This window comes from Rosa chinensis, chromosome 7, assembly GCF_002994745.2.
Source record: "Rosa chinensis cultivar Old Blush chromosome 7, RchiOBHm-V2, whole genome shotgun sequence".
Lineage (NCBI taxonomy): Eukaryota > Viridiplantae > Streptophyta > Magnoliopsida > Rosales > Rosaceae > Rosa > Rosa chinensis.
In genome coordinates this window covers 38,378,638-38,399,828 of record NC_037094.1, presented here as the reverse complement: position 1 = coordinate 38,399,828, position 21,191 = coordinate 38,378,638, and the positions used below count along the sequence as shown (strand labels likewise).

Below are 21,191 nucleotides of genomic sequence, written 5' to 3'. Positions count from 1 at the left end.
GTTTTTTGAGTTTCATTTTACCTACTTGATTTTTGTACTATGAATCACGTGTGCGCGTGACTTACCAAAAAAATAAAAGGCCTTGACTAAATGCATAAAATTAGGCAAATGTCCTCCCACTCATACCCCCCCCCTTCCTCGAATAAATTTGAATTGCCCCCTAATAAAACACAAATAAACTTTTATTGGCCCCTCAATAATATTCTCCGGCGACCTCTACTGTGACTCATGAGATCTCCGACAACTTTTTTTGGGACATCGGGCGACTTTCAGCAAGGTTTCTGGTAAAATTAGGTGATTAATGACCTCCGGCTAAGTCTCCGTTGACTTCTCTCTTTATGTGACAAAGGGAGAGAGGGTCAAATGGTCCCAAAAAAACAAAAACAAAAACAAATTTATTTGGTTACTAGGGAATAAAATCACTTATTTTATGGGTAATTGGAAATCTATAAGTTCGGATGGGTATAGTAGAAAAAATTTCCCCAAAACTAGGGTATTTGGACATTTCTCCTAATAATCAAGTGTTTATGCACTTCTAATTTCATTATAGGTGTTTCTGTACTTACTAATTAATCAATTTTATCCAATCATTTCTTGCCAAATATTGTATAATATATTTTAAAATTCTCATCACTTACAATATAATTTTATATCTCACATTAGGGAATAATCATTCTTATAATATACTCATACACTAATGTTCATGCTTCCAGAGTGTTATTGTATTATGTATATGCAGCTTGTTTCATGAATCACCATGTGACATGATACTTTGTGATGCTACCTTCAATGAAGTCATCATTTCTAACTTAAAGAAAATAAAAAAAAAACATTTTGTTCAATGGTAGTTACCCACATTAAAATGACGGGGCACAATCACTTCAGATATTTTCCTGTGACCTAAACCCGAAATACGAAGAATTCGTGTGATAAGGTAGTACAAATAGAACCACTTGTACACTAGTAACCATCCATTTTGAAATCAAGTGATAAAGACCAAATCATCAATCAAAAGCGCAAGCACAAGCTACTGAAGACAAAAGGCGGGAACCATGTTATCTAGAATGAGGCCAAAGAACATGATAAACAAGTGAAACACTAAATTGGCGAGTTATGTGCCAGTAGTACACAGCAGTCTTTTAGTTCAAAGAGCCATATCTAGCGAAACAAATAATTTGGGACGTGCCTGATCGACCCTTCATATTTAATCCAAATGCTTGAATTGAAAACTCAGTCCCCGGAAGAATTCCTGCCTGCATAGTTTATCCAAAAGGAAACGTAACTTCAGTTATCCGTCGCACTTTTGAAATCCCAAAATAAGCATGCCACACCACAGGAATTCTACCTTAAATCTTTAAGCCTTCAGAGCAGCCTTGTGAACCATGGTTTCTTTGTGTATCTGATGGCAGCTTTTCTCAACAAGATCAAGTAGTTTCTCCAAGTTCATAGCCCACGAATTAAGAACATTGTTGCTATCCTTTGAAGTTTGGAAACAGACTATTCCTATTGGTCTGTCAATCTTGGCCACCAGTGCCTTAGACACAACCATATCCGAGAGATGCTTCTCAGCTTCCTGAATAGTAAGGGGCAAAAACTACAGATTAAACAAGAGCGGGAACGAAACTAGATTTTCAAATATATATCACTAACTTTAACTCGATCCATGAAGCATGCACAATAGGAATTGAAAGTAAAATTTGAATTCTGGAGGGTTGGAAACAGAAAAGTAAAGTATAATTGGTATCTTGGAATCCTGTATATGTGGTGCTTTAATTCCTTCTATATCAAGTTTTCATATCTGTCATAAATTGAAACAAAAAAGAGCGGCCTTTTACTATTCTTAAAAAGAGATGGGACATTTATCAAAAAAATAAAATTAAATGGAGATTTCCTCTGGAACTGAACTCCTGTTCGTTTCCTCACAGTTTGAAACTATCCCTTTCAACTACCAAGCAAAAATTTAGAGCAAGAGGACAAACTATCCAAATACAAACACCTTCAGCGGCCCCATTAAATATGGAAATGCACATGTATAAAACACAAACATTTTTTATTGCAGTTAAAATGTTTGTAATGATTTAAATTAGCATCAGCATACCTGGATACTCAAACACAATAGCTCTGCAAGTCTCTTCAACGTAATCCTTGAGTAGTACTTTGAAACAACAAGAATGTTCTGCAAAAGCACCACATGTCAGCAGAAGTAATTGCTAAATAAATAGAGAAATGGATAGCAGATAATGATATCTGGGGAAACCTACATGTTCAATTATTCTCTGCTTTAGATCTTCAGCTGCTTTGTCACCCAAAGAGCCTCCTAGCATGCTCTTCTCATTCTCAAACTCAGCCTTGTATGTATTCCAAAGAGTTGTCCATTGTATGACCTCCATAGTTACCACCTGTTTCAACAGCAACCTACAACAGTATAACAAAGGCAGGCCCCGTATGTCAAACTAAAATTACAATATGTTTCCAAACGAAGGGAGATATCCAACAGATGCTAAAGTTGAATATACCTAAAATAAGGGATTTCGGATAGATTCTTATCGTCCAAGGTGGAATTGAGAAGGCTGGACTGCATTGGATCGTATGGAGACAGAACCAAGTACCAACATATTTTCCTCAAGACCTAGATGAAGAGAAATGTTAGAGAAGCTCAACAGAGTTCAGGAGATTTAATACAAGATTACAAATAAGAGCATACCGGTATCCACTGGGCTGGATTCTCTCTAACAGAAGGAATCTCGTATATCGCCTTATAGCAACGGCTAATCTCAAGGTAATCATTGTTATGAGAATAATACCTACAGAAAAAGAAAAGAAATCAGTATCAGTATATCACCTTATAGCAACAGCTATCTCAAGGTAATCATTGTTATAATACATACAGACAAATACGAAACCAGTATCCATAATCAATTGATTCTATTCCGTACATTAACCAAGCAAAAAGAGTTGTGAAGTTAATCATCCTCAATTCAGATGGTTTACAGAGTGGTCCTAAGAATTAACTAAAGAGAAACCACATTAACTAAATGCCCATTTTGCAAACTGTACTACTTTCACTTCCAAATTCACCCTTATGCTCTTTCTCATCTTTTGTCTTCTCCCTTTCTCTGCCCTCTAACCCAGTGAATATGAATAAATAAATGACGGTGGCAGTGCAGTTTGCAGAACTGGGATTGCACATTTCAGCCCCATATACTTTGAAGATTCAAGGCATCCAATATGCAACACGTTCAACATATATTGTTGCCTCTTAATTCACTAGCATTCAAATTCTAGCATCTGGAACTCGAAAGAAAATATGATTTCACGGATAGCATACCCAATTTCATGAAGTTCCTTATAAATATTATTAGATAAACTACCGACTGACAATCACTATTTCACCACATCAAATATTTTGGTCTTCAACATTAATGATTTGAATACAGACAAATTGACTTGTAACTATATTTATTATGCCCAGACTTAGATTTGCCTGGAGGTCCTCAGCTTTAAACTGCAGTCTCCCTCCTAAACAGAAAACTGTAGAAAACAGCTAGGTACCTTGAGGGGGTTGAACCTCAGACCACATGGGAGCAAACAATGGGCCAGACCATTTTATTAAACCTTCATTCATCCTAACTTTTTTGGTAATGAATTTAATTAACAGACCGAGCAAAACACTACCAGACCAAGAAGTTATCAGTAGTTCAACTTCGAATCATCAGATTATAGGAATTAAATAAATTTTCTTGAATGGGGTTTTTAGATACCCAATCAACCGAATGCTCCCATTCCAGATTAGGATATGCTGAAATGGACATACTAATCAGAATAGAAAATTCAAATTTCAGAGCGCAAATGGAACAGTGGCATCCTTCTTCAAACAGGGATTGGAGTTGGGAAATACACCTATTCCTTTCAGAATGCTAAACATCCATGAAACTAATTTTGTCATCTCTGGATACCATGAAGCAGGTAAACCACACAATTGCTCTTACAAACATGGGAAAGGAATGCCTTCCAATGCCTATATGGCAAAACCGCAAAACAAACACTACCTCAGGACGTTTGAGAGAATCAAAACATCAATTCCATACGGACAAATTTGCATTCAAATAACTATGAAAATTTAGAGATGCCTGTGACTCTGTCTAAGCAGCACACAAAGATATAAGAGTTCTATGGCTCATGAAACCTCAAAAAATCTAGATAAATAGCCAAGCTGGTTAAGCGTGTAAAGAAATAGAAACAGAGATCAGTAAATGAACGAACACTGATATACCTTATCATTAATTCGTAGTAGATCCTTTTCAACTCTAGGAGCGATGGTATATCAGCTGGAGCTTCTTCAACAATACCGTCACCTTCTTTAGGCTTTTTCTTTTCTTTTGAAGCATCAATATCAAAAGCTCTTGGACTAATTTTCCTTGATAGTATCTGAGCACGAACATAGTCTTGTCGGTCCAAGCACAGACGAACCTGCAAAATTTAATTATCCTCAGAGTGGCTCACAATGATAATGAAAACTAAAACCTAATAGTTGTACTTCCAATGAATGTGTGCATGGTGAAGATAAGTATTCAAAAGAAAACTAGAACCATACTTGTTCAAGAATGAATGCAATCTTCTCAGTTTTTGCCATAGCACCAAAAGTTTCCACCTGTAAAGCATATCGCACAAAAATGAGTACCTGAAATTGTTTTCTCATGTTTGTTTTTTATTCTATAGGGGAGGGGGAGGGGTTAAAGAAGATAATAATTTCCATACTGACCGCAATTTCTTGCATCAGATCAGCAGCTTCAGCAATAAGGCCTTGCTCTTCCTTAATCTTTGCAAGTCTTTTGATCAACCGAGCTCTCTCAATTTCAACATATATCTAAAGGATAAGCAACAGAATTCATAAAAATTTTAAACCAAACACAAAATTACATTGCATAATTTGAAAAGAGGCTGTTGAAGCTCTCAAGCACATGTATACCTTTCCAGCAGAAACATTATTTAGTGTTTTAATAAGCTCAATACGAGTTTCAAGATCTGGTGTCTGATCAATGTATTGCATTGCTTGCTGGACCATTGCAGTTACAGCCTGTATGGAAACAGACAGCCCATGAGGAATAAACAGTCAAAGCACACAACTCTTGCAAAGATAATGGTCAACAAAAACTAGAAACAGATATCTAGATTAAGTTGATCTCCACACAATTACGATTGGATCACTGACAATACTTCATCAAAGACAAACCACACAGATAAGATGCATCCCATATAGCTACAATATCAGCATACTCTAACCAAGAGACGAGGATACACAACTAAATATCTACATTTTTTTTTCATTTCTTTCTCATGAACACCCACAACTAAAGAAATCCCAACAATGAACTGAATTTGCCTCACAAGAGAAACCTTTTCTTTTCATACAATTCAACAACCACCAGCCCAAAGCTCACACAACGATAGTGAGATGCACACACACTTCATCGAAACTCAAATTCTTTACCAAAAAATACCAATTGGATAGCACAAAACTTTAATATGATGGATAGCAACAACTAAGCTCAGTACTGTACCTGTTCTATTTATCAAAAACTCCAAAAACAAAAAAAAAAAAGATTGAATAAAGTTGATTGAAGATACAGATGGCAAAGAATGGAAAACCTGCTTGAGCTGACCACGGCGTTTGGACAAGACAAGGATCTGGTCATTGAGGGTCTTCCAAGCACCAGCCTTGAAGCAGAGCTCAAGAATGTCAGTGGCGGCCTTCTTGGTTCCGGCCACGTCGCCGGAGAGCCTCATCTGCTTCTCTAGGTTGAGCAATTGCTCTATTTGAGCGTCTAAATTGCCTCCTCCTTCCTGAGGAATTCCACAAAATCCATAGCGATTAAGAACAAACAGCGATACCCAAAACTAGGGTTTTAGAGATCTGCGGGAAAAAGGCTTACCATCGTTGAAGATCAAGACCAACCTAGCAGAGTTGTTTATGTTTAGGGTAGGAAACAAGAAGAAGTGATGACGGACCTTTTACACCAGAGCATTACTCTACATATTGGCAGTGAGTTTCAACTTTCAAGTAATGGGCTTCTCTACTCCAAGCCCGTTAATATTTCAAAAGTCAGTGGCCCAAGTAATTTTTTCAAAGCTAGGAGAGGACCTGTGGGCTAGTGTTCTTTCTTTTTTACCATGTTTACGCCTTTTAGGGCATGTTTGTTTTACAAGACTACTATGCCCCGCCTTGGTTTCTGTAACAGTCAATGACTCCTTTAACCATGCTTATGCTATAGTTGTAAGTACAAGATTTTGTACATGTTATTTGTTGGCATTCCCATACAAAGCTAGTGAAGTATATCATGACAATTCATCACTGAAGAAGCTGGAAAAGGGCCTAATACTGATCTCAGAGACGTTACAGGTAAATGCATCTCATGAGTCAGCATATGCATTGGGATTGCAACCTGTGTTGCAATCCTCGAGTCAGTCCTAGGTTTTAGGAAGTTTGTTTTCGGAAAGTATCTTTCTATTCTTAAATTTTATTATCCAAAGATATTTTCCACCAGTTAAAATCATCCCTTTGAAGACCTAATTGATTTAGCTCTGTTTATTTTAGTTGGCAATCTTTTGTTAAAAAGATTTTTCCTAATAGGAATCAATTAGGGTTAGGCGCATTGATTGTACACGATTCTTTTTCCTCCATATAATTCTGAAAATATGGTCTAGGTTTAGAGAGCTTTTAATTTGCATATCATATCAATTTGCATGTGATTGATGCATATATTGTGGGACTAAACTAATTGCTATCTTATAATGTTTAAGGAAAGAAGTTCAGGAAATCGTATATGCATTTAGAATGGTTATGATTGCATATCAGATAACTTTTCTTAGAGATGACAGTTACATGATATCCGTAAGGATTAGTTGAGTCTCACGATGTGTTTAAGAAACCTTCCAAGCTTATCTCAATTTGTGATTAATGTGATTGGATTGAGGGGGAGTCTTTATTTTCTATAAAAGGTTTTGAAACTGCATTGTGGCAGTTAGAGTTTTTGATTGAGAATTTTAATTGTGCTGCATAGTCTGCACTAACTGTTTTACAAAACTCTCATTGTTTGTTTGATTGATTGATCATACTGCTTGTTCACTGCATTCATCACTTGCATGTGTGATTGAGATCAGTGAAGCTTCAAGGCAAGATTGAATCTGAAGGCGTGTCCAGATTTCTTCATCTATACAGATTGCTTCATAGTTGTTTAGAATAGGTCTTTTATAGTTGTGAGCAAGTTAGCATTGTTGCTAGTCAATGTGGTTGAGTTGAATACCACTACTTGTGATCTGTAACAACCTTGATTCATATTGGATTTGATTCTCGTGTAGGCTACGTAAACAGCCTCGCAGTGAACTTTCCTCAATGGAGAGGTTTACACTGCGTCAGCAATTCTTGTGTTCTTTTATTTGTGTTGTTGCTTGTTTGAATAACTGTCATTACTCAAACTCTATCAATTTTGTTCCATCCGGTATTAACAATAGTAATACCTTATCCATATTTGGTATTACATACAACTAAAGAGCAAAATAGTCACAACAGTGATATCCTATGTTTGATGGAGTACTTGACTAAATTAATTTTAAATACCACAATATTTTTGTTTTTGAGCATTGTGGGAGTAGTCAACCATATTAGACCAGCAATTATGACGAATAATCAACTATAAATGCGATAATTACTATGACCATAAGTACGGCAATCATTGCAGTTTTAAATGCACACACGGTTACAGCAAAAGTGCACAATGATTACAATCATAAGTGCTGCAATGATGACAGCCATAAATGCGGTAACCATGACAATCAAAAGTGCAGTAATCATAACAACCATAAGTGCGGCAATGATGACGACTTGCCAACCAAGTAAGGGCATCTCCAACCATTTAGTCAAAAGCCAAAGCCATATGCAAAATTTGACTCCCCTAGTGTCATCACTATTCATTCAATTTTTGCATCTCCAACCATGTGTAGTCAAAAGCCAAAGTCATTTATTAATCATTTTAGAGAATTAATTAACTACAATATGAATTTATATACCATACATAATTATGTTATATAATATATCGTCGTTAATTGATTTTTAAATTTTTATTTATTTATTTTTGAGAATCTATATATTCGTGTCACGTGTCAATGCATTTCGGATACAATATCTTATCTCTATCTCGGTTGAGATTTTATTTACCACGTGATAAGATAAGATTTTCTATCTCAACTTTATTACCGATTTTAGTGCCACGTGTCAGTCGTTGAAAGGCTGGTTAGATTACGTTTTTTATTTTTATCTGCCACGTGTCGTATCCTATATTCAGATATCCTTTTCCAAACCTCCATAAATACGGAGTCATTCACTTCATCATAGCTCACCAATTCACAAACACATCTCTTCTCATATTAGAAGCTTAGAAATTCTGAACTTCGTTTTCATTTTATATTTTTGGTTCCTTGTTGCAATGAATAGGTTCCGGAAATTGTTGATGCAAGAGGAAGAAGATGCCATTACAAGAAATAATCAAAGAGCCCTGGTGATGCAGGCAGCTTCCTCTCATATCTTGAGGATCCAAGAGGAAGAATCACAGTGGGGTGGTTCACAGCCCGGGCGCCAGTACATAGCCAGAGATCGCGAAGCTATGGATCGACGACTGAAAGCTCTATACTTCGCTTCGCCGTGCAGGTTCCAAGGCGATGTATTTCGCAGAAGGTACAGAATGCGACCTCATGTGTTTGACCAAATGATGTATGATGTCGCCAACCACGATCCATACTTCGTGCAAACTGATGATGCCTCCTGCAGAGTTGGTTTGTCTACCGAACAAAAGCTGACTTGTGCTATGCGGATGCTTGCTTACGGGCTTCCGGCCGACCTGAGTGATGAGTTTCTAAACGTAGCTGAATCTACAGCTTTGGAGATCTTGTCGCACTTTACTAGAGTAATCTTCAATGTGTACCACAACCATTACCTTCGTCGACCAACTCCAGCGGATTTGCAGTGGTTGCTCGATGTTGCCGACAAAAGGGGGTTCCCCGGAATGGTGGGAAGTCTCGACTGTATGCACTGGCAGTGGAAAAACTGCCCAACCGCATGGCAAGGGCACTTCACTGGTTATAAGAGAAAACCCACAATCATTCTGGAGGCAGTCGCATCATACGATGCTTGGATTTGGCACGCCTATTTCGGACTTCCAGGTTCCCTTAATGATATCAATGTACTTGGAATGTCTCCATTATTCAACGAAATATGCACAGGTGAGGTTCATTGAGTTTCTTACCATGTAGGTGATAGAGAATATTATGACCAATGCTACTACCTAGTAGATGGGATCTACCCTAAATGGGGATCTTTTATGAAAGCAATTAGAAATCCAATTACGCCAGAGCAAGCTCATTTTACAAAGATGCAAGAGTCATACAGAAAAGACGTGGAGAGGGCATTTGGAATTCTCCAAGCTCATTTTGCAATAGTAAGAGGACCCGCCCGTGGATGGGATAGAGAGGATCTCCAATATATCATGATGACCTGCATTATTTTGCACAACATGATTGTTGATGATGAGCGTGAAGAAGATGAAGAGTCGCCTATTGACCTCGATGATATCCCCACCAGACCAAGGAAAGCACAAATTTATGAGAGGTATGAGGATGATCATGAGGTTGAACGCAACCGTCCTGAACTTGAGGAGTTCATGACCCGTTATCGGGGATTAGATGCCCAATTGTGCATAGAGTCCTTCAAGGAGATTTGGTTAATCACCTCTGGAACATGAAGCTGCAAGCCGAGCGGAACCGCAGATGAAGAGATTGTCTTTTCACGCTTTCAATAATTGGCAATGTGGTCATTGTGTGGTTTGATTGTTTGTTTCTTTATGCTTTGTAATTTTGTGTGGTTTTATTCTATTTTTAGTGTGTTTATGCTTTTGTAATGCAGTGTGTTTTATTGTTATGAATAAAAGTGAGATAAAAACAAGTTTTTGTTTTTATTTGTTAATTATAAAATAAAGCAACAATTTTATTTCCTAATTGAAAAACATAAGTGAAAAAGTACAACCAATAAAATATTTCTAATTTCTCCCCATCCATTGAGTCTCTTGAACTGGCATGTAGAGGTTCAAGTTAGAGTCATCTTCACTATGTGGTGTATTTTCTTCAGGAGAAAAGGAAGGTTGGTTGACGAAATGCACTAGCACTAGAGCTTTGTTCCTCTCTCTCAATAATCTGTGCTTGCTTCCTCTCCCAATAACTCTTTTTTTTGGGTGTGAAAATTGACAGATCCACTGTCATTGTGCGAGCATCATCCGCTTGCTGCTCAGCTAATCTTGTCTCCTCCCTGAGTTACAGCCTGTATTCGAGATCGCGCTCTCCTTGATCCGCAATCCTTTGCATTTGCAATAAGAGTTCACCTGTTTCGTCTTGCCTGGATTTTTTCTTAGCAGCCTTCTAAGCTTTTTGACTTGGGAGGCGTGCATGCACATTTGAAGTACTTGGGGAGTCACTCGCGGGAGTGCCGTCGTCCTCTAAGTTGACCGTTGTAGGAAAACTTGAGCTACCGACATTCATGCCCGGAGGATTGCTAAACTTTTTTGTATCCTTTAATATTGGCTAACAATGCTCAAACGTAAACTCCTCTCCTTTAGCTAAGGTACAATATATTGACTTGGCTTGTAATACCTATAAATAAGAAGATATTAATCATGTACTATATATATTTATACGAAAGTCAATAAACATAACATGCTAAAATAACGGTAAAATTAAATTTTAAAATTAAGAATAAGAAGTCAAGAATAAGGATGATTACCTCGTCGGTGGCGTTATCACCACTTCCTCGAAGAAGTGCCGCTTTGTTAAGAGCTTGACGCCATCTTTGGCATGCCGGTCTAATCTTTTTCCAACGACCGTCACACCCTCCTCCCAATCTAACCACGCCTCCAGGAGGATTGGAACTCTCGTATACTTCATGTATACGCTCCCACAATTTTTTTTTCTCTTGACTAGTACCCTTAGAACCGTCTTCACCAACGGTAATTACAGCTACGCACAAGGCTATATCTTCGGCGGCCTTCCAACACTCTTGTCTTGGGTTAGGCATCTTCTAAAAAAACTGAAAGCTAGCTAGATGAAGAACAATGGTGAAAAAGAATGAAGTTTGGAGGAGATTGGAGATGATTTGGAGTGAAAAATTATGAATAAGAGGGTTGGTATTTATAGAATTTGTTAAATTTACTGTTCCAACGGGCAAAAAACATTTTTATGATTTTTTAGAAAATTTTCTTTTATTTTTTCAACTTTTTTTTGGTTTAAAACACATTTACTATATTATTAACCGTTGATTTTAATCCATACAATTTTTTGAACCATCAGATTAGATATTTAGTAAATATATATTTACTTTTTCATTTTTAGAACCAATTAATCTCAGCCGTTCATTTTAAATCTAATTAATCATAGATGAATCTCGACCGTTGGTTTGCGGACCGTTGGAAGCCCCAACAGCTTCTGTCACTGGAGGGGCCTAGTGTCAATGACAGGACCCGCCCCAGATTTCACCCTGAAATCCGAAGTGGCCATGCGGGGTCCACCTTAGAAGAAATTCTTCCAAAAATTTGGCAGAACTTCCCCTAAAATGAACTACCCAAAACCTGTAGAAAGAAAATTTACACTCCTAAATCAACTCATCCTTATCCTCCTGGAGCCACCTGCTCCCCAAACCACAACTCCAATTTCACAAATAACAGTCTCAACTCACATTATAAGATTAATTTCACAGGTTATCAGAGCAATACTATTCCATTAGGTAACAAAGATCACAGAAATAGAATGAGTACGCAGAAGCAATGCTGTTGGCTATGCCTCGACTCCATGTACGCCCGACCTCATCTAATTTCGCCTGCAAACTGGGCATTTGAAAACCGAAGGGCCCAGGGAAAAGTACATAAAAACGTTAGCGTGAGTGGACAAAAATAAACAATTTTAAACCAAATGGATTTTATACTTTCCCATATTTATTTCTTTAAAAATTCCCGATGTATGCAATGATTAACGAAAATAAAACAAGAGGAGTTCCGCTCATGAAAACCGACTAGCCCCGCTAGTCACATACGATTTAAAAGAAAAAGTTGGAACTCTGATACTCAAGGAAAATAAGCCCAGCCCCGCTGGTTAAACGAAAATCGAGCTAGCCCCGCTAGCTTAAGTAGTAAAGTGAGTAGGGGAAGGCGATAGCCATACAAGTGAGCCTCCCAGGCTAAAATACTCTCATTACTCCCGTAATATACCCTTACGCCGCTAAGTGTAGCGATAGGATACCGGGCTACAGAATTACTGTCACAGAGACAGTAACCTGCGCCACAAAGGCGGAGGGCTACAGTGATCCCATCACCGCGCCACAAAGACGGAAAATCAATGCTAGCAATGATAAGTCACCCAAAGTATGGCAAAAGAAACCCGAAAACCAAGTAAATCCATAAGTACATAAAGCTTCCCCATCTCTTGCAAATGAATTTCCAATGACGTGTCCCATACGCCAAGATAATCTCAAGTTCAAAATAAATAGGAGATAAATAAATATAAAGATTTACTCCATCGAAATCTCATTTTGAAAATCTCATAAAAATCTCAAATCGCCGAATATAAATATAATATAAATAGTATAAATCCGGAAATCACATCGGAAATAAATAAATAAAAGAAAATAAGCATAATCCAATGACATGACCCCGCACGCCATAAAACCTTCAAATAATCAATTATCCAAAACCATTCCTGAAATTAACCATATGCTCGGGAAATTAATACGATAAACAAATTATAACCTCGGAACCAATTAAATAAAAGCATGCATCATTCTTTGAAAAAAATAAAAGTCCACTCACAGTACTATTCCGACGATCACGCATTCGTGTTCCGTCATCGAGCAATAGCTCGGTACGTCGTCCTGTACACAATTATATTCCGTGAATAATTCTTCCATAATTTAATACAATTCCTAAAATCAATTCCTCATAATTTCACCTCCCAATTCTCCTCGGATTTAGCCCAAATTATACCACTAATACCAATTCGTTAATTTAAAGGTTCCAAGGCAGAACCGAGAGATATCCGACGGTCGGATTCTCGTAATTCGATAATCGAAACCCTAAACTTCAAAAATTCATAATTAATTTCAAGTTTCTCCAAAAATTACCAAACTTCACATACAAGCTCTACACAAATTATAGGATTTAATGGGCTAAAAACCGGAATTAAAACACAGCCCTACACACCTTCACGCGCCGGCGGCAACCACCTCCGATGGCTACCAAAATTTGGCAGCACCATCTACTCAACAAACCCAACCTCTTTCTCAACTACAACAAGTTCCAATTTTACCTGGAAGAGCTACAATTTGGCCGGTGAAAATTTTCCAGAAATTCCAAGAACCCTAGAATTTGAAATTGTTAATTTGACCTCTACACTGCAAATTGAAATGAAAGACCTTAGGGGAAATGATCTATGTCAAAAACTGAACCTTCGAAGCCAATTTGGTGGCTGGAGACTGCCGGAATCGGAAAATATCGGCGTTGACTCAAAATTGCTACAGTGACCGTCCTCTTCTTCTCATTGCTGCACCTTCCACAGTTCATATTAAGCTACGAAACAAACCCTGAAATGAAGAGAAGGAAGAGAGCTTTCCAATGACATCTTATACGTCAAAATCCGTCGCCGGATGGAGGAGTTATGGCCGGAAGAAGGTGAAGAGGTCGGAGAGGAAGAGAGAATCGGGGAGAGAGAAGGGAGAGGGCTCGGTAAGTTTCCGAAAACCACAGTAACTCGGCTATTTATAGAAACTTATCATGAACAGTAACTTTAGTATTTTGGCCATAACTTTCGCATATGAACTCCGATTTTTACGTACCACATATGCACGCGCTCGGTTTAACGTCCTCTACAACTTCCATGAAAAACATTTTCTCAAATTTTGACCCGAACAAAAAGTCATATTTTAGGGCCCCCTAAAAGTATTGAAACGACAGTAAAAGTGATAGTAAATATCGTTTACCGTCCTAATGATTAGTAAATCAGTAAATTTAGGTTCGGGACGTAACGGTCGGCTTTTTTTGCTGAGCGTGTAAGACGCGTTAAAGGCTGGAGGCCCTTTTTTTGTCATTTTCCACGTTTATGGGATTTACTCTCCCTCTGCGCGTTGCCTTTCTCTTTCTCTCAACACCCATGTGCAGCTGGGGCCCAGCCTCTTCCGTCTGAAGCCAAAATGGCTTTCATTCCCAGCTTCCTTAGTCAAAGTAGATCCACTTTTGACTAATAAGCCAAAATGGCTAAGGCATGGGAATTGTTGGAGATGGGTTCCGGAAAAGCTAAAGCCAAAATGGCTTTTGACCCTTACCGTTGGAGATGCCCTAAGCGTTCACCTATAAATAGGGGACTCGACAATTAGGTAAAACATCTCATTCTTATTCAGTTTAGTATACTTGACTTAGACAGTTATTGATTTAGGCATCAGAGGGTTTTCTGCAGGTACCCCCTCTTCTTCGAGCTAACGGTCAAACTCAAAGTTAAAGTTCAAAGGAAGCTTCTCAATTGTTCTTGGTCAGCTCTCGCTCTAGTCAGCATTCATTGGTGAGTCAAAATTCTCTTTAGAATTTTTTGTCACCAACAAGTGGGGCGGTATGTCAGAAAATACTTCTCCCTAAAAATTGATGACGGGAGCTACATCTGACAGAATCCTAATTCTGTCACTAAGGACTGGAAGTGATGAAATCCCCCCCTTCCAAAACCCAATAGGCGACTTAAACTTGCCTCAAGTTGATGAGACGCGAAGGTTGAGGCAAGAACTCGAGCAACTCCTTAAGGAAAACAGGACCGAGAGGCCTACCAATGGCGAAAATGTGAAATAATTGGGATTTGATTGTGTCTTTGTTTAAGTTGTTGCTTAATTTTTCATAATTTTCTTGCCATTTGATTATAATATTGTTGGAATTCTTGCTTGAATTTGCATTAATTTCATATGAATTTTATGGTTTTGGTTAGGAATTTGGTGACCTATATTGAATTTTGTTTTGAGTTAATCATGTTAGCTATGTAGCTTGTGTTATTTGTTACAGTTAGTTATTTTAATTTGAGTTTACATCCTAGGTTGTTGCTTCACTTGTTCAGTCAAAATTTTTTGTATCAATTTTGTGTTAGCAATAGTCATAGTTCCTTGAGTTGTTTTCTTGTTCAACGGTTGATTTCTAAAAATGTTTGTGTTGCAATTGTTCTTGTTTTTAGGTATCATACTCATCATCATCTAGTCAAGATGTCAAACCGGAACGACCCCCATCTTCTTCCTCCCATCCTCCCATCCTCCCATCAAAAAGGGCTAGGGATGAGTCATCCTTGAGCCCCTTGAGGAAGATTCATTCCGAACAGAACGTTGATTTGGTTAGAGCCACTTCCTATCATCATCTTGTCATTATGAGAGATTATATTTCATCTTGAGAGTTAACCAACTTAGCTTCAAAAAATGATGTATATGATGAGTTAGAGACTTCTATAAATGTTTTCCTCCGAATAAGCCTACTACTAATGAAATTGTAGTTAAGATTCAAAAGAAACTATTCATTATTAGTTCGACATTTATTCGAGAGTTTCATGAATTGTTAAATATATCGGAGGATGAAATAAATGTATATGATAGGATAAAAGCAATGACTTAGCACTGCTTTTATCTTACGGAATATGTGTTAGAAAATAAAGTGACATATAGGAGTAGAAACGGCCAAAAAGTTCATCAATGTGATTTTCCTCAACCTTATTGAACTTTTGACAATTTGTTGGGAGAAATGTTAGTCCTCACACGCAAAAGTCTGAGATTCCAACGGTTGGTGGCAACATTCTTGTTCTTATGGTGGCGAATGAGATTTATATCCCATTTGCCGATATTATCTATGATGTTATCATTTCGTATGCTTACGGTTCGCCTATGAGTAAATTAGTATTTTCTTGTCTCATTACACGCATTTGCAATAACCAAAAAAGGTTTCACAAATGCAACGTTCAGATAAGTGGCTTCCAGCTTATTCTCCATTAGATGTTGAAGCTATCCTTAAGAGTGAAGCCCAAATTACCAATGCTAGACATAGTGCCACATCTTCCAGAAATACAAGTTTTTGCATACAGATTTCAAAAATCCATATCTAATTCTAGAAAAATGTTTTAGAGTGATTTAAATTTTGAATTGTTCATTTTTGTGTCTACTAACTTTGTCGAGAAAGAACTTATTTGAAATTCTTAGTAGTTTAATACTAGTGTTGAAAGAAAGGCATCCGGATCAAAATGTACTAAAAACTGAAAACTATAGCACTATTACAATTATGTCACCAGACATCAGTCCAGAACTGATGTAAAACTAAAAATCGACGGGTGTCTTAGTAAGTATAGAAAAAGATCAAAAAACTCATATGTCAGTCAGACACTGATGTTCTAGATAACAAACAACATCACCAAATTGATGTAAAATTGTTATAATCATAATTTTGTATGTTAATTATATTCAATTCTTCATATTTTGGAATTTTATGCTTAATGAGGTATATGTCGAAGAGTATCTAAGTAGACATTTGCATCAATTATTATTTCAGAAATAATGTCTCATACTCTTCTACACATCAGTTTTCAGAAACTATTGTTTGTTCTTTGTCATCTTTATGTATATTTTGCTACCTTATTTTCCTAGGAATGATATCCGTGTCTTTAAGGTTCATCGGTAGAATTGTAAAAGAAAACTATAAAAAAAATCTTTGTAAGTAGCATCATGCGGGTACGTTACCTAGTGTAACTGAATTGAGAGGAAAACTAAAAAATTGGTACATGAGTGAGGATTATAGTGCAAGACTAAAAAACGGATAAATGATGTAATAACTCATGTATAAAAATGGTCAACCATCAATTTACATATTGTTTGACAACAACTCATAAAAATTGGTAAACTATACCATAATAGACAAGATAAAACAAATTCCAATGTTATACAACACTTAAGTGTTTTGGATACTATTCATTCAAATATAGAAACTGGATTATTCAAAGTAAAATTCCTGTGAGACGAGTGTTTGGTCTCAGTAAATTTTATATTATACATCAACTTAACCTCACAAGCATTCGAACCTCTTGGAAATATGAGCAATCTCTTTGCATCTCCACAATTAGTTATCGACATAGGGATGGTCATGTTATATAGTATTTGACTCACCTTCCACAAGTACTTCACGACTTCAATCTCTTCCAGAAGTCCGGTAAATCTCATTACGGAGGTAGTCTTCAGCTTTGACATCAAACAAGGAGGCATAGCTTGTGGAGTTTTCAGAAGATTCTCTAAGCATCCTTTTGCATTACAGCCACAGCTGTCAACCTGATGGTCATATAAACAATGAACAAAGATTTCTTAAGAGCTATGTATATAATAACGTAGCATTTATAACTTGAAATACATCTTACTTCACGATCTAGAACAAAACATTTCAGATTTGGTGAGATCTCGAGAATATCTAGTAATAATGATTCCAATCAATGACAACCTTGAGAAACCAGCTTCAATTCGTTCAATTTATTAAAAGAAGACAAGCAAGAAGCCTACATGCAATGATCAAAGAGAAACTAGTGCTCAAATTCAACATTCACCCTATTAAAAATCATAGATGTGACAAACAAAAAATAATTAAAAGAACTAACAAGTTAAGGATTAAGTAATATTAATTTCCAAATAATGGGCTGAAAGAGACATATACTTCACTTCAGAAACTGATTTTAGAAGACCTGATGCACGGTTAGCAAATTTACGGTGCTCAATTGTAGTATAATCATAGAGATAGATATTGGCATTGACTACATACTGTTTAAATTTGAGTTTAAAACATGACAGAACATCCATACTTTTAGGATTTCCAGCTTTGAGGCGATGATATAGAAACCGTTTTCCTAATCTATTTACGGTTTAGGTACAGTGCACAATCTTATATTTAAAATCTTCAGCAATAGTGCATTTATCAACAATCCCCATACCTCATTCTTGTGGTTCCATCTATAACCAATTCATTGAGTGCAGGGAAATCCAATAAAAGATTCATCATCGAAATCTTGTTCGGATGAAAAATATTGACATAGAGAAATTTGAGGCTTGACAAACTACTATCTAGAGGTTTAATAATAAAATTTAACCTTATAGTCAAAGCCTCCAGTGTATCGCTTGTGAAAAGTATGTTTGGAAGCTCAAAAATCTGGTTTCTCTTTGATATTATAAAAAGAACAATTTCAACATTACTCCTAAGCATAGTGTTAATCTATCTATCAATGTCAGGGAAATTCTCAACGTAACAACAAAGACGAAACTTGTTAATGTCAAATAAGTTATCCAAGAAAAGTAATGATTGACAAATCTCTTGAAACCAAACATATCATTCGAAATTTCGCTCTCGAAGTCTAGGTTAGGAATAGAGGCTGATATGGTCCTCAATTTTTTTGACAAAATGCTGGTTCTTACAACACATGTTACAGAATATGATAGTACATGAATAAGAATTTCATATGCAAATTCATTTAACATATATATTTTTTTCTCTGTTGAAGCTTTGAGTTGAAAGTCATATATACCTGATCAAAATATAAAATACAATAAAAAAGTGAAATTGCAACATATAACAACCTTTTTTGGCTTGGAATAGCTATCAAACATGAACAACAAGTCAACAACATAAAATAAAACAACGAATTATAGCAGCTGGAGATGGTGATGTTTTATTTTTGGCTTATAGAATTTGGTCTACGGTGACAGCATTGCTTTTTGTTGATATGTCAAATGGATATCTTGGAGAGAATATATAGTTTTTGGTATGCTATAATGGTTTGGCTTTTGACATACGGTGAGAGATGTTCTAATAAAACATCGGGAAATAGTATCAGTAGCAGTTGAATATTAAGTTAAGTCAAGATGCACATCATATTAGTTACACCTCTTCGTTGACATCTCGAGAATATTTAGCAATAGTGATTCTAATTTATAACAACCTTGAGAAACTAGCTTCAATTCCTTCAATTTATTAAAAGAAGGCAGACAAGAAGCCTACGTGCAATGATCAAACAGAAACTAGTGCTCAAATTCAACATTAACACTATTAAAAATTATAAATATGACAAACAAGGAATAATTAAAAGAACTAACAAGTTAAAAATTAAGTAATACTAACTTCCAAATAATGGGCTGAAAGAGGCATATACTTCAGAAACTAATTTGAGAAGACTTTATGCACGGTTAGCAAATTTAGAGTGCTCATTTGCAGTATGATCATAGAGATAGATATTGGTTTTGACTATATATTAATCAAATTTAAGTTTAAAACATGACAGAACATCCACACTAAAATTTAGGGTTTCCAACTTTGAGGCAATGATATAAAAACTGTTTTTCTAAACTATTTTTTCATCCTCACCGCCTTCATCCTCATTTTCACTGTCATTTTCAACTTCAGGTACAGTGCACAATAGTATTGTTATTGTCTTCAGCCATAGAGTATTCATCAACAATCTCCATTCCTCATTCTTGTGATTCCATCTATAACCAATTTTTCGAGTGCAGGGAAATTGAATAAAAGATTCATCATTGAGATCTTGTTGGGATGAAAAATGTGGACATAGAGAAATTTGAGGCTTGACAAACGACTATCTTGAGGTTTGATAATAAAATTTAACCTTGTAGTCAAAGTTTCAAGTGTATCACTTGTGAAAAGTATGCTTGGAAGCTTAAAAATCTTGTCTCTCTTTGATATGATAGAAAACTCAATTTCAACATTACTCATAAGTGCAGTGTTAATCCATCTATTAATGTCAGGGAAATTCTCAACATAACAACAAAGACGAAACTTGTTAATGTCAAATAAGTTATGCAAGGAAAGTAATGATTAACAAATCTCTTGAAACCAAGCTTATCATTCGAAATTTCGCTCTCGAAGTCTGGGTTAGGAATAGAGGCTGATATTGTCTTCCATCTTTTTGTCAAAATGCTGGTTCTTACAACACATGTTGCAGAATATGATAATATATGAATAAGAATTTCATATCCAAATTCATTTAATATATATATTTTTCTCTCTGTTGAAGCTTTGAGTTGGAAGTCATCTAAACTGAGCAAAATATAAAATACAATAAAAAAGTGAAATTGCAACATATAGTAACCTTTTTTGCTTGGAATAGATATCAAACATGAACAACATTTCAACAACATAAAATAAAACAACGAATTATAGCAGTTGGAGATGGTTATGTTTTATTTTTGGCTTATAAAATTTGGTCTACGGTGACAGCATTGCTTTTTGTTGATATGTCAAATGGATATATTGGAGAAAATATATAGTTTTTGGTATGCTATATTGGTTTGACTTTTGACCTACGGTGAGAGATACCCTAATAGAACATTGAGAAATAGTATCAGTAATAGTTGAATATTAAGTTAAGTCAAGATGCACATCAAATTAGTTACACCTCTTCGTTGATATCTCGAGAATATTTAGCAATAGTGATTCTAATCGATAACAATCTTGAGAAACTAGCTTCAATTCCTTCAATTTATTAAAAGAAGGCAGACAAGAAGTCTACATGCAATTATCAAATAGAAACTAGTGCTCAAATTCAACATTAACACTATTAAAAATTATAGATATGACAAATAAAGAATAATTAAAAGAATTAACAAGTTAAGGATTAAGTAATACTATCTTCCAAATAATGGGCTGAAAGAGGCATATACTTCACTTCAGAACTAGATGCACGGTTAGCAAATTTAGGGTGCTCATTTGCAGTATGATCATAGAGATAGATATTGGCTTTGACTACATAATGTTCAAATTTGAGTTTAAAACATGACAGAACATCCACACTAAGATTTAGAGTTTCCACCTTTGAGGCAATGATATAAAAACTGTTTTTCTAATATATTTTTTCATCCTCACTTTCAGTGTCATTTTCAGGTTCAGGTACTGTGCACAATCTTATTGTTAGTGTGTTCAGCCATAGAGTATTCATCAACAATCCCCATTCCTTATTCTTGTGGTTCCATCTATAATAAATTCTTCGAGTGCAGGGAAATCGAATAAAAGATTCATCATCGAGATCTTGTTCGGATGAAAAATGTGGACATA

The 21,191-nt window shown here is 36.2% G+C and overlaps 2 protein-coding genes across 2 annotated transcripts; one reads left to right on the top strand and one right to left on the bottom strand.

Annotated features, from left to right (window-relative positions):
• Positions 1-930: 930 nt before the first annotated feature.
• Positions 931-6,067, bottom strand: LOC112180099 (26S proteasome non-ATPase regulatory subunit 12 homolog A). Its single transcript, XM_024318609.1, has 12 exons — positions 5,934-6,067; positions 5,650-5,844; positions 4,970-5,077; positions 4,763-4,867; positions 4,595-4,651; positions 4,274-4,470; positions 2,705-2,804; positions 2,517-2,629; positions 2,262-2,415; positions 2,099-2,176; positions 1,346-1,573; positions 931-1,253 (listed from the first exon to the last, which is right to left on the bottom strand). The coding sequence occupies exons 1-11, from the start codon at positions 5,934-5,936 to the stop codon at positions 1,355-1,357; spliced, it is 1,329 nt and encodes a 442-aa protein (XP_024174377.1). The 5' UTR covers positions 5,937-6,067; the 3' UTR covers positions 931-1,253; positions 1,346-1,354.
• Positions 6,068-8,483: 2,416 nt separating this feature from the next.
• Positions 8,484-9,794, top strand: LOC112177891. Its single transcript, XM_024316132.1, has 2 exons — positions 8,484-9,216; positions 9,307-9,794. Exons 1-2 carry the CDS (start codon positions 8,484-8,486, stop codon positions 9,792-9,794), a joined length of 1,221 nt encoding a protein of 406 aa, XP_024171900.1.
• Positions 9,795-21,191: the final 11,397 nt, after the last annotated feature.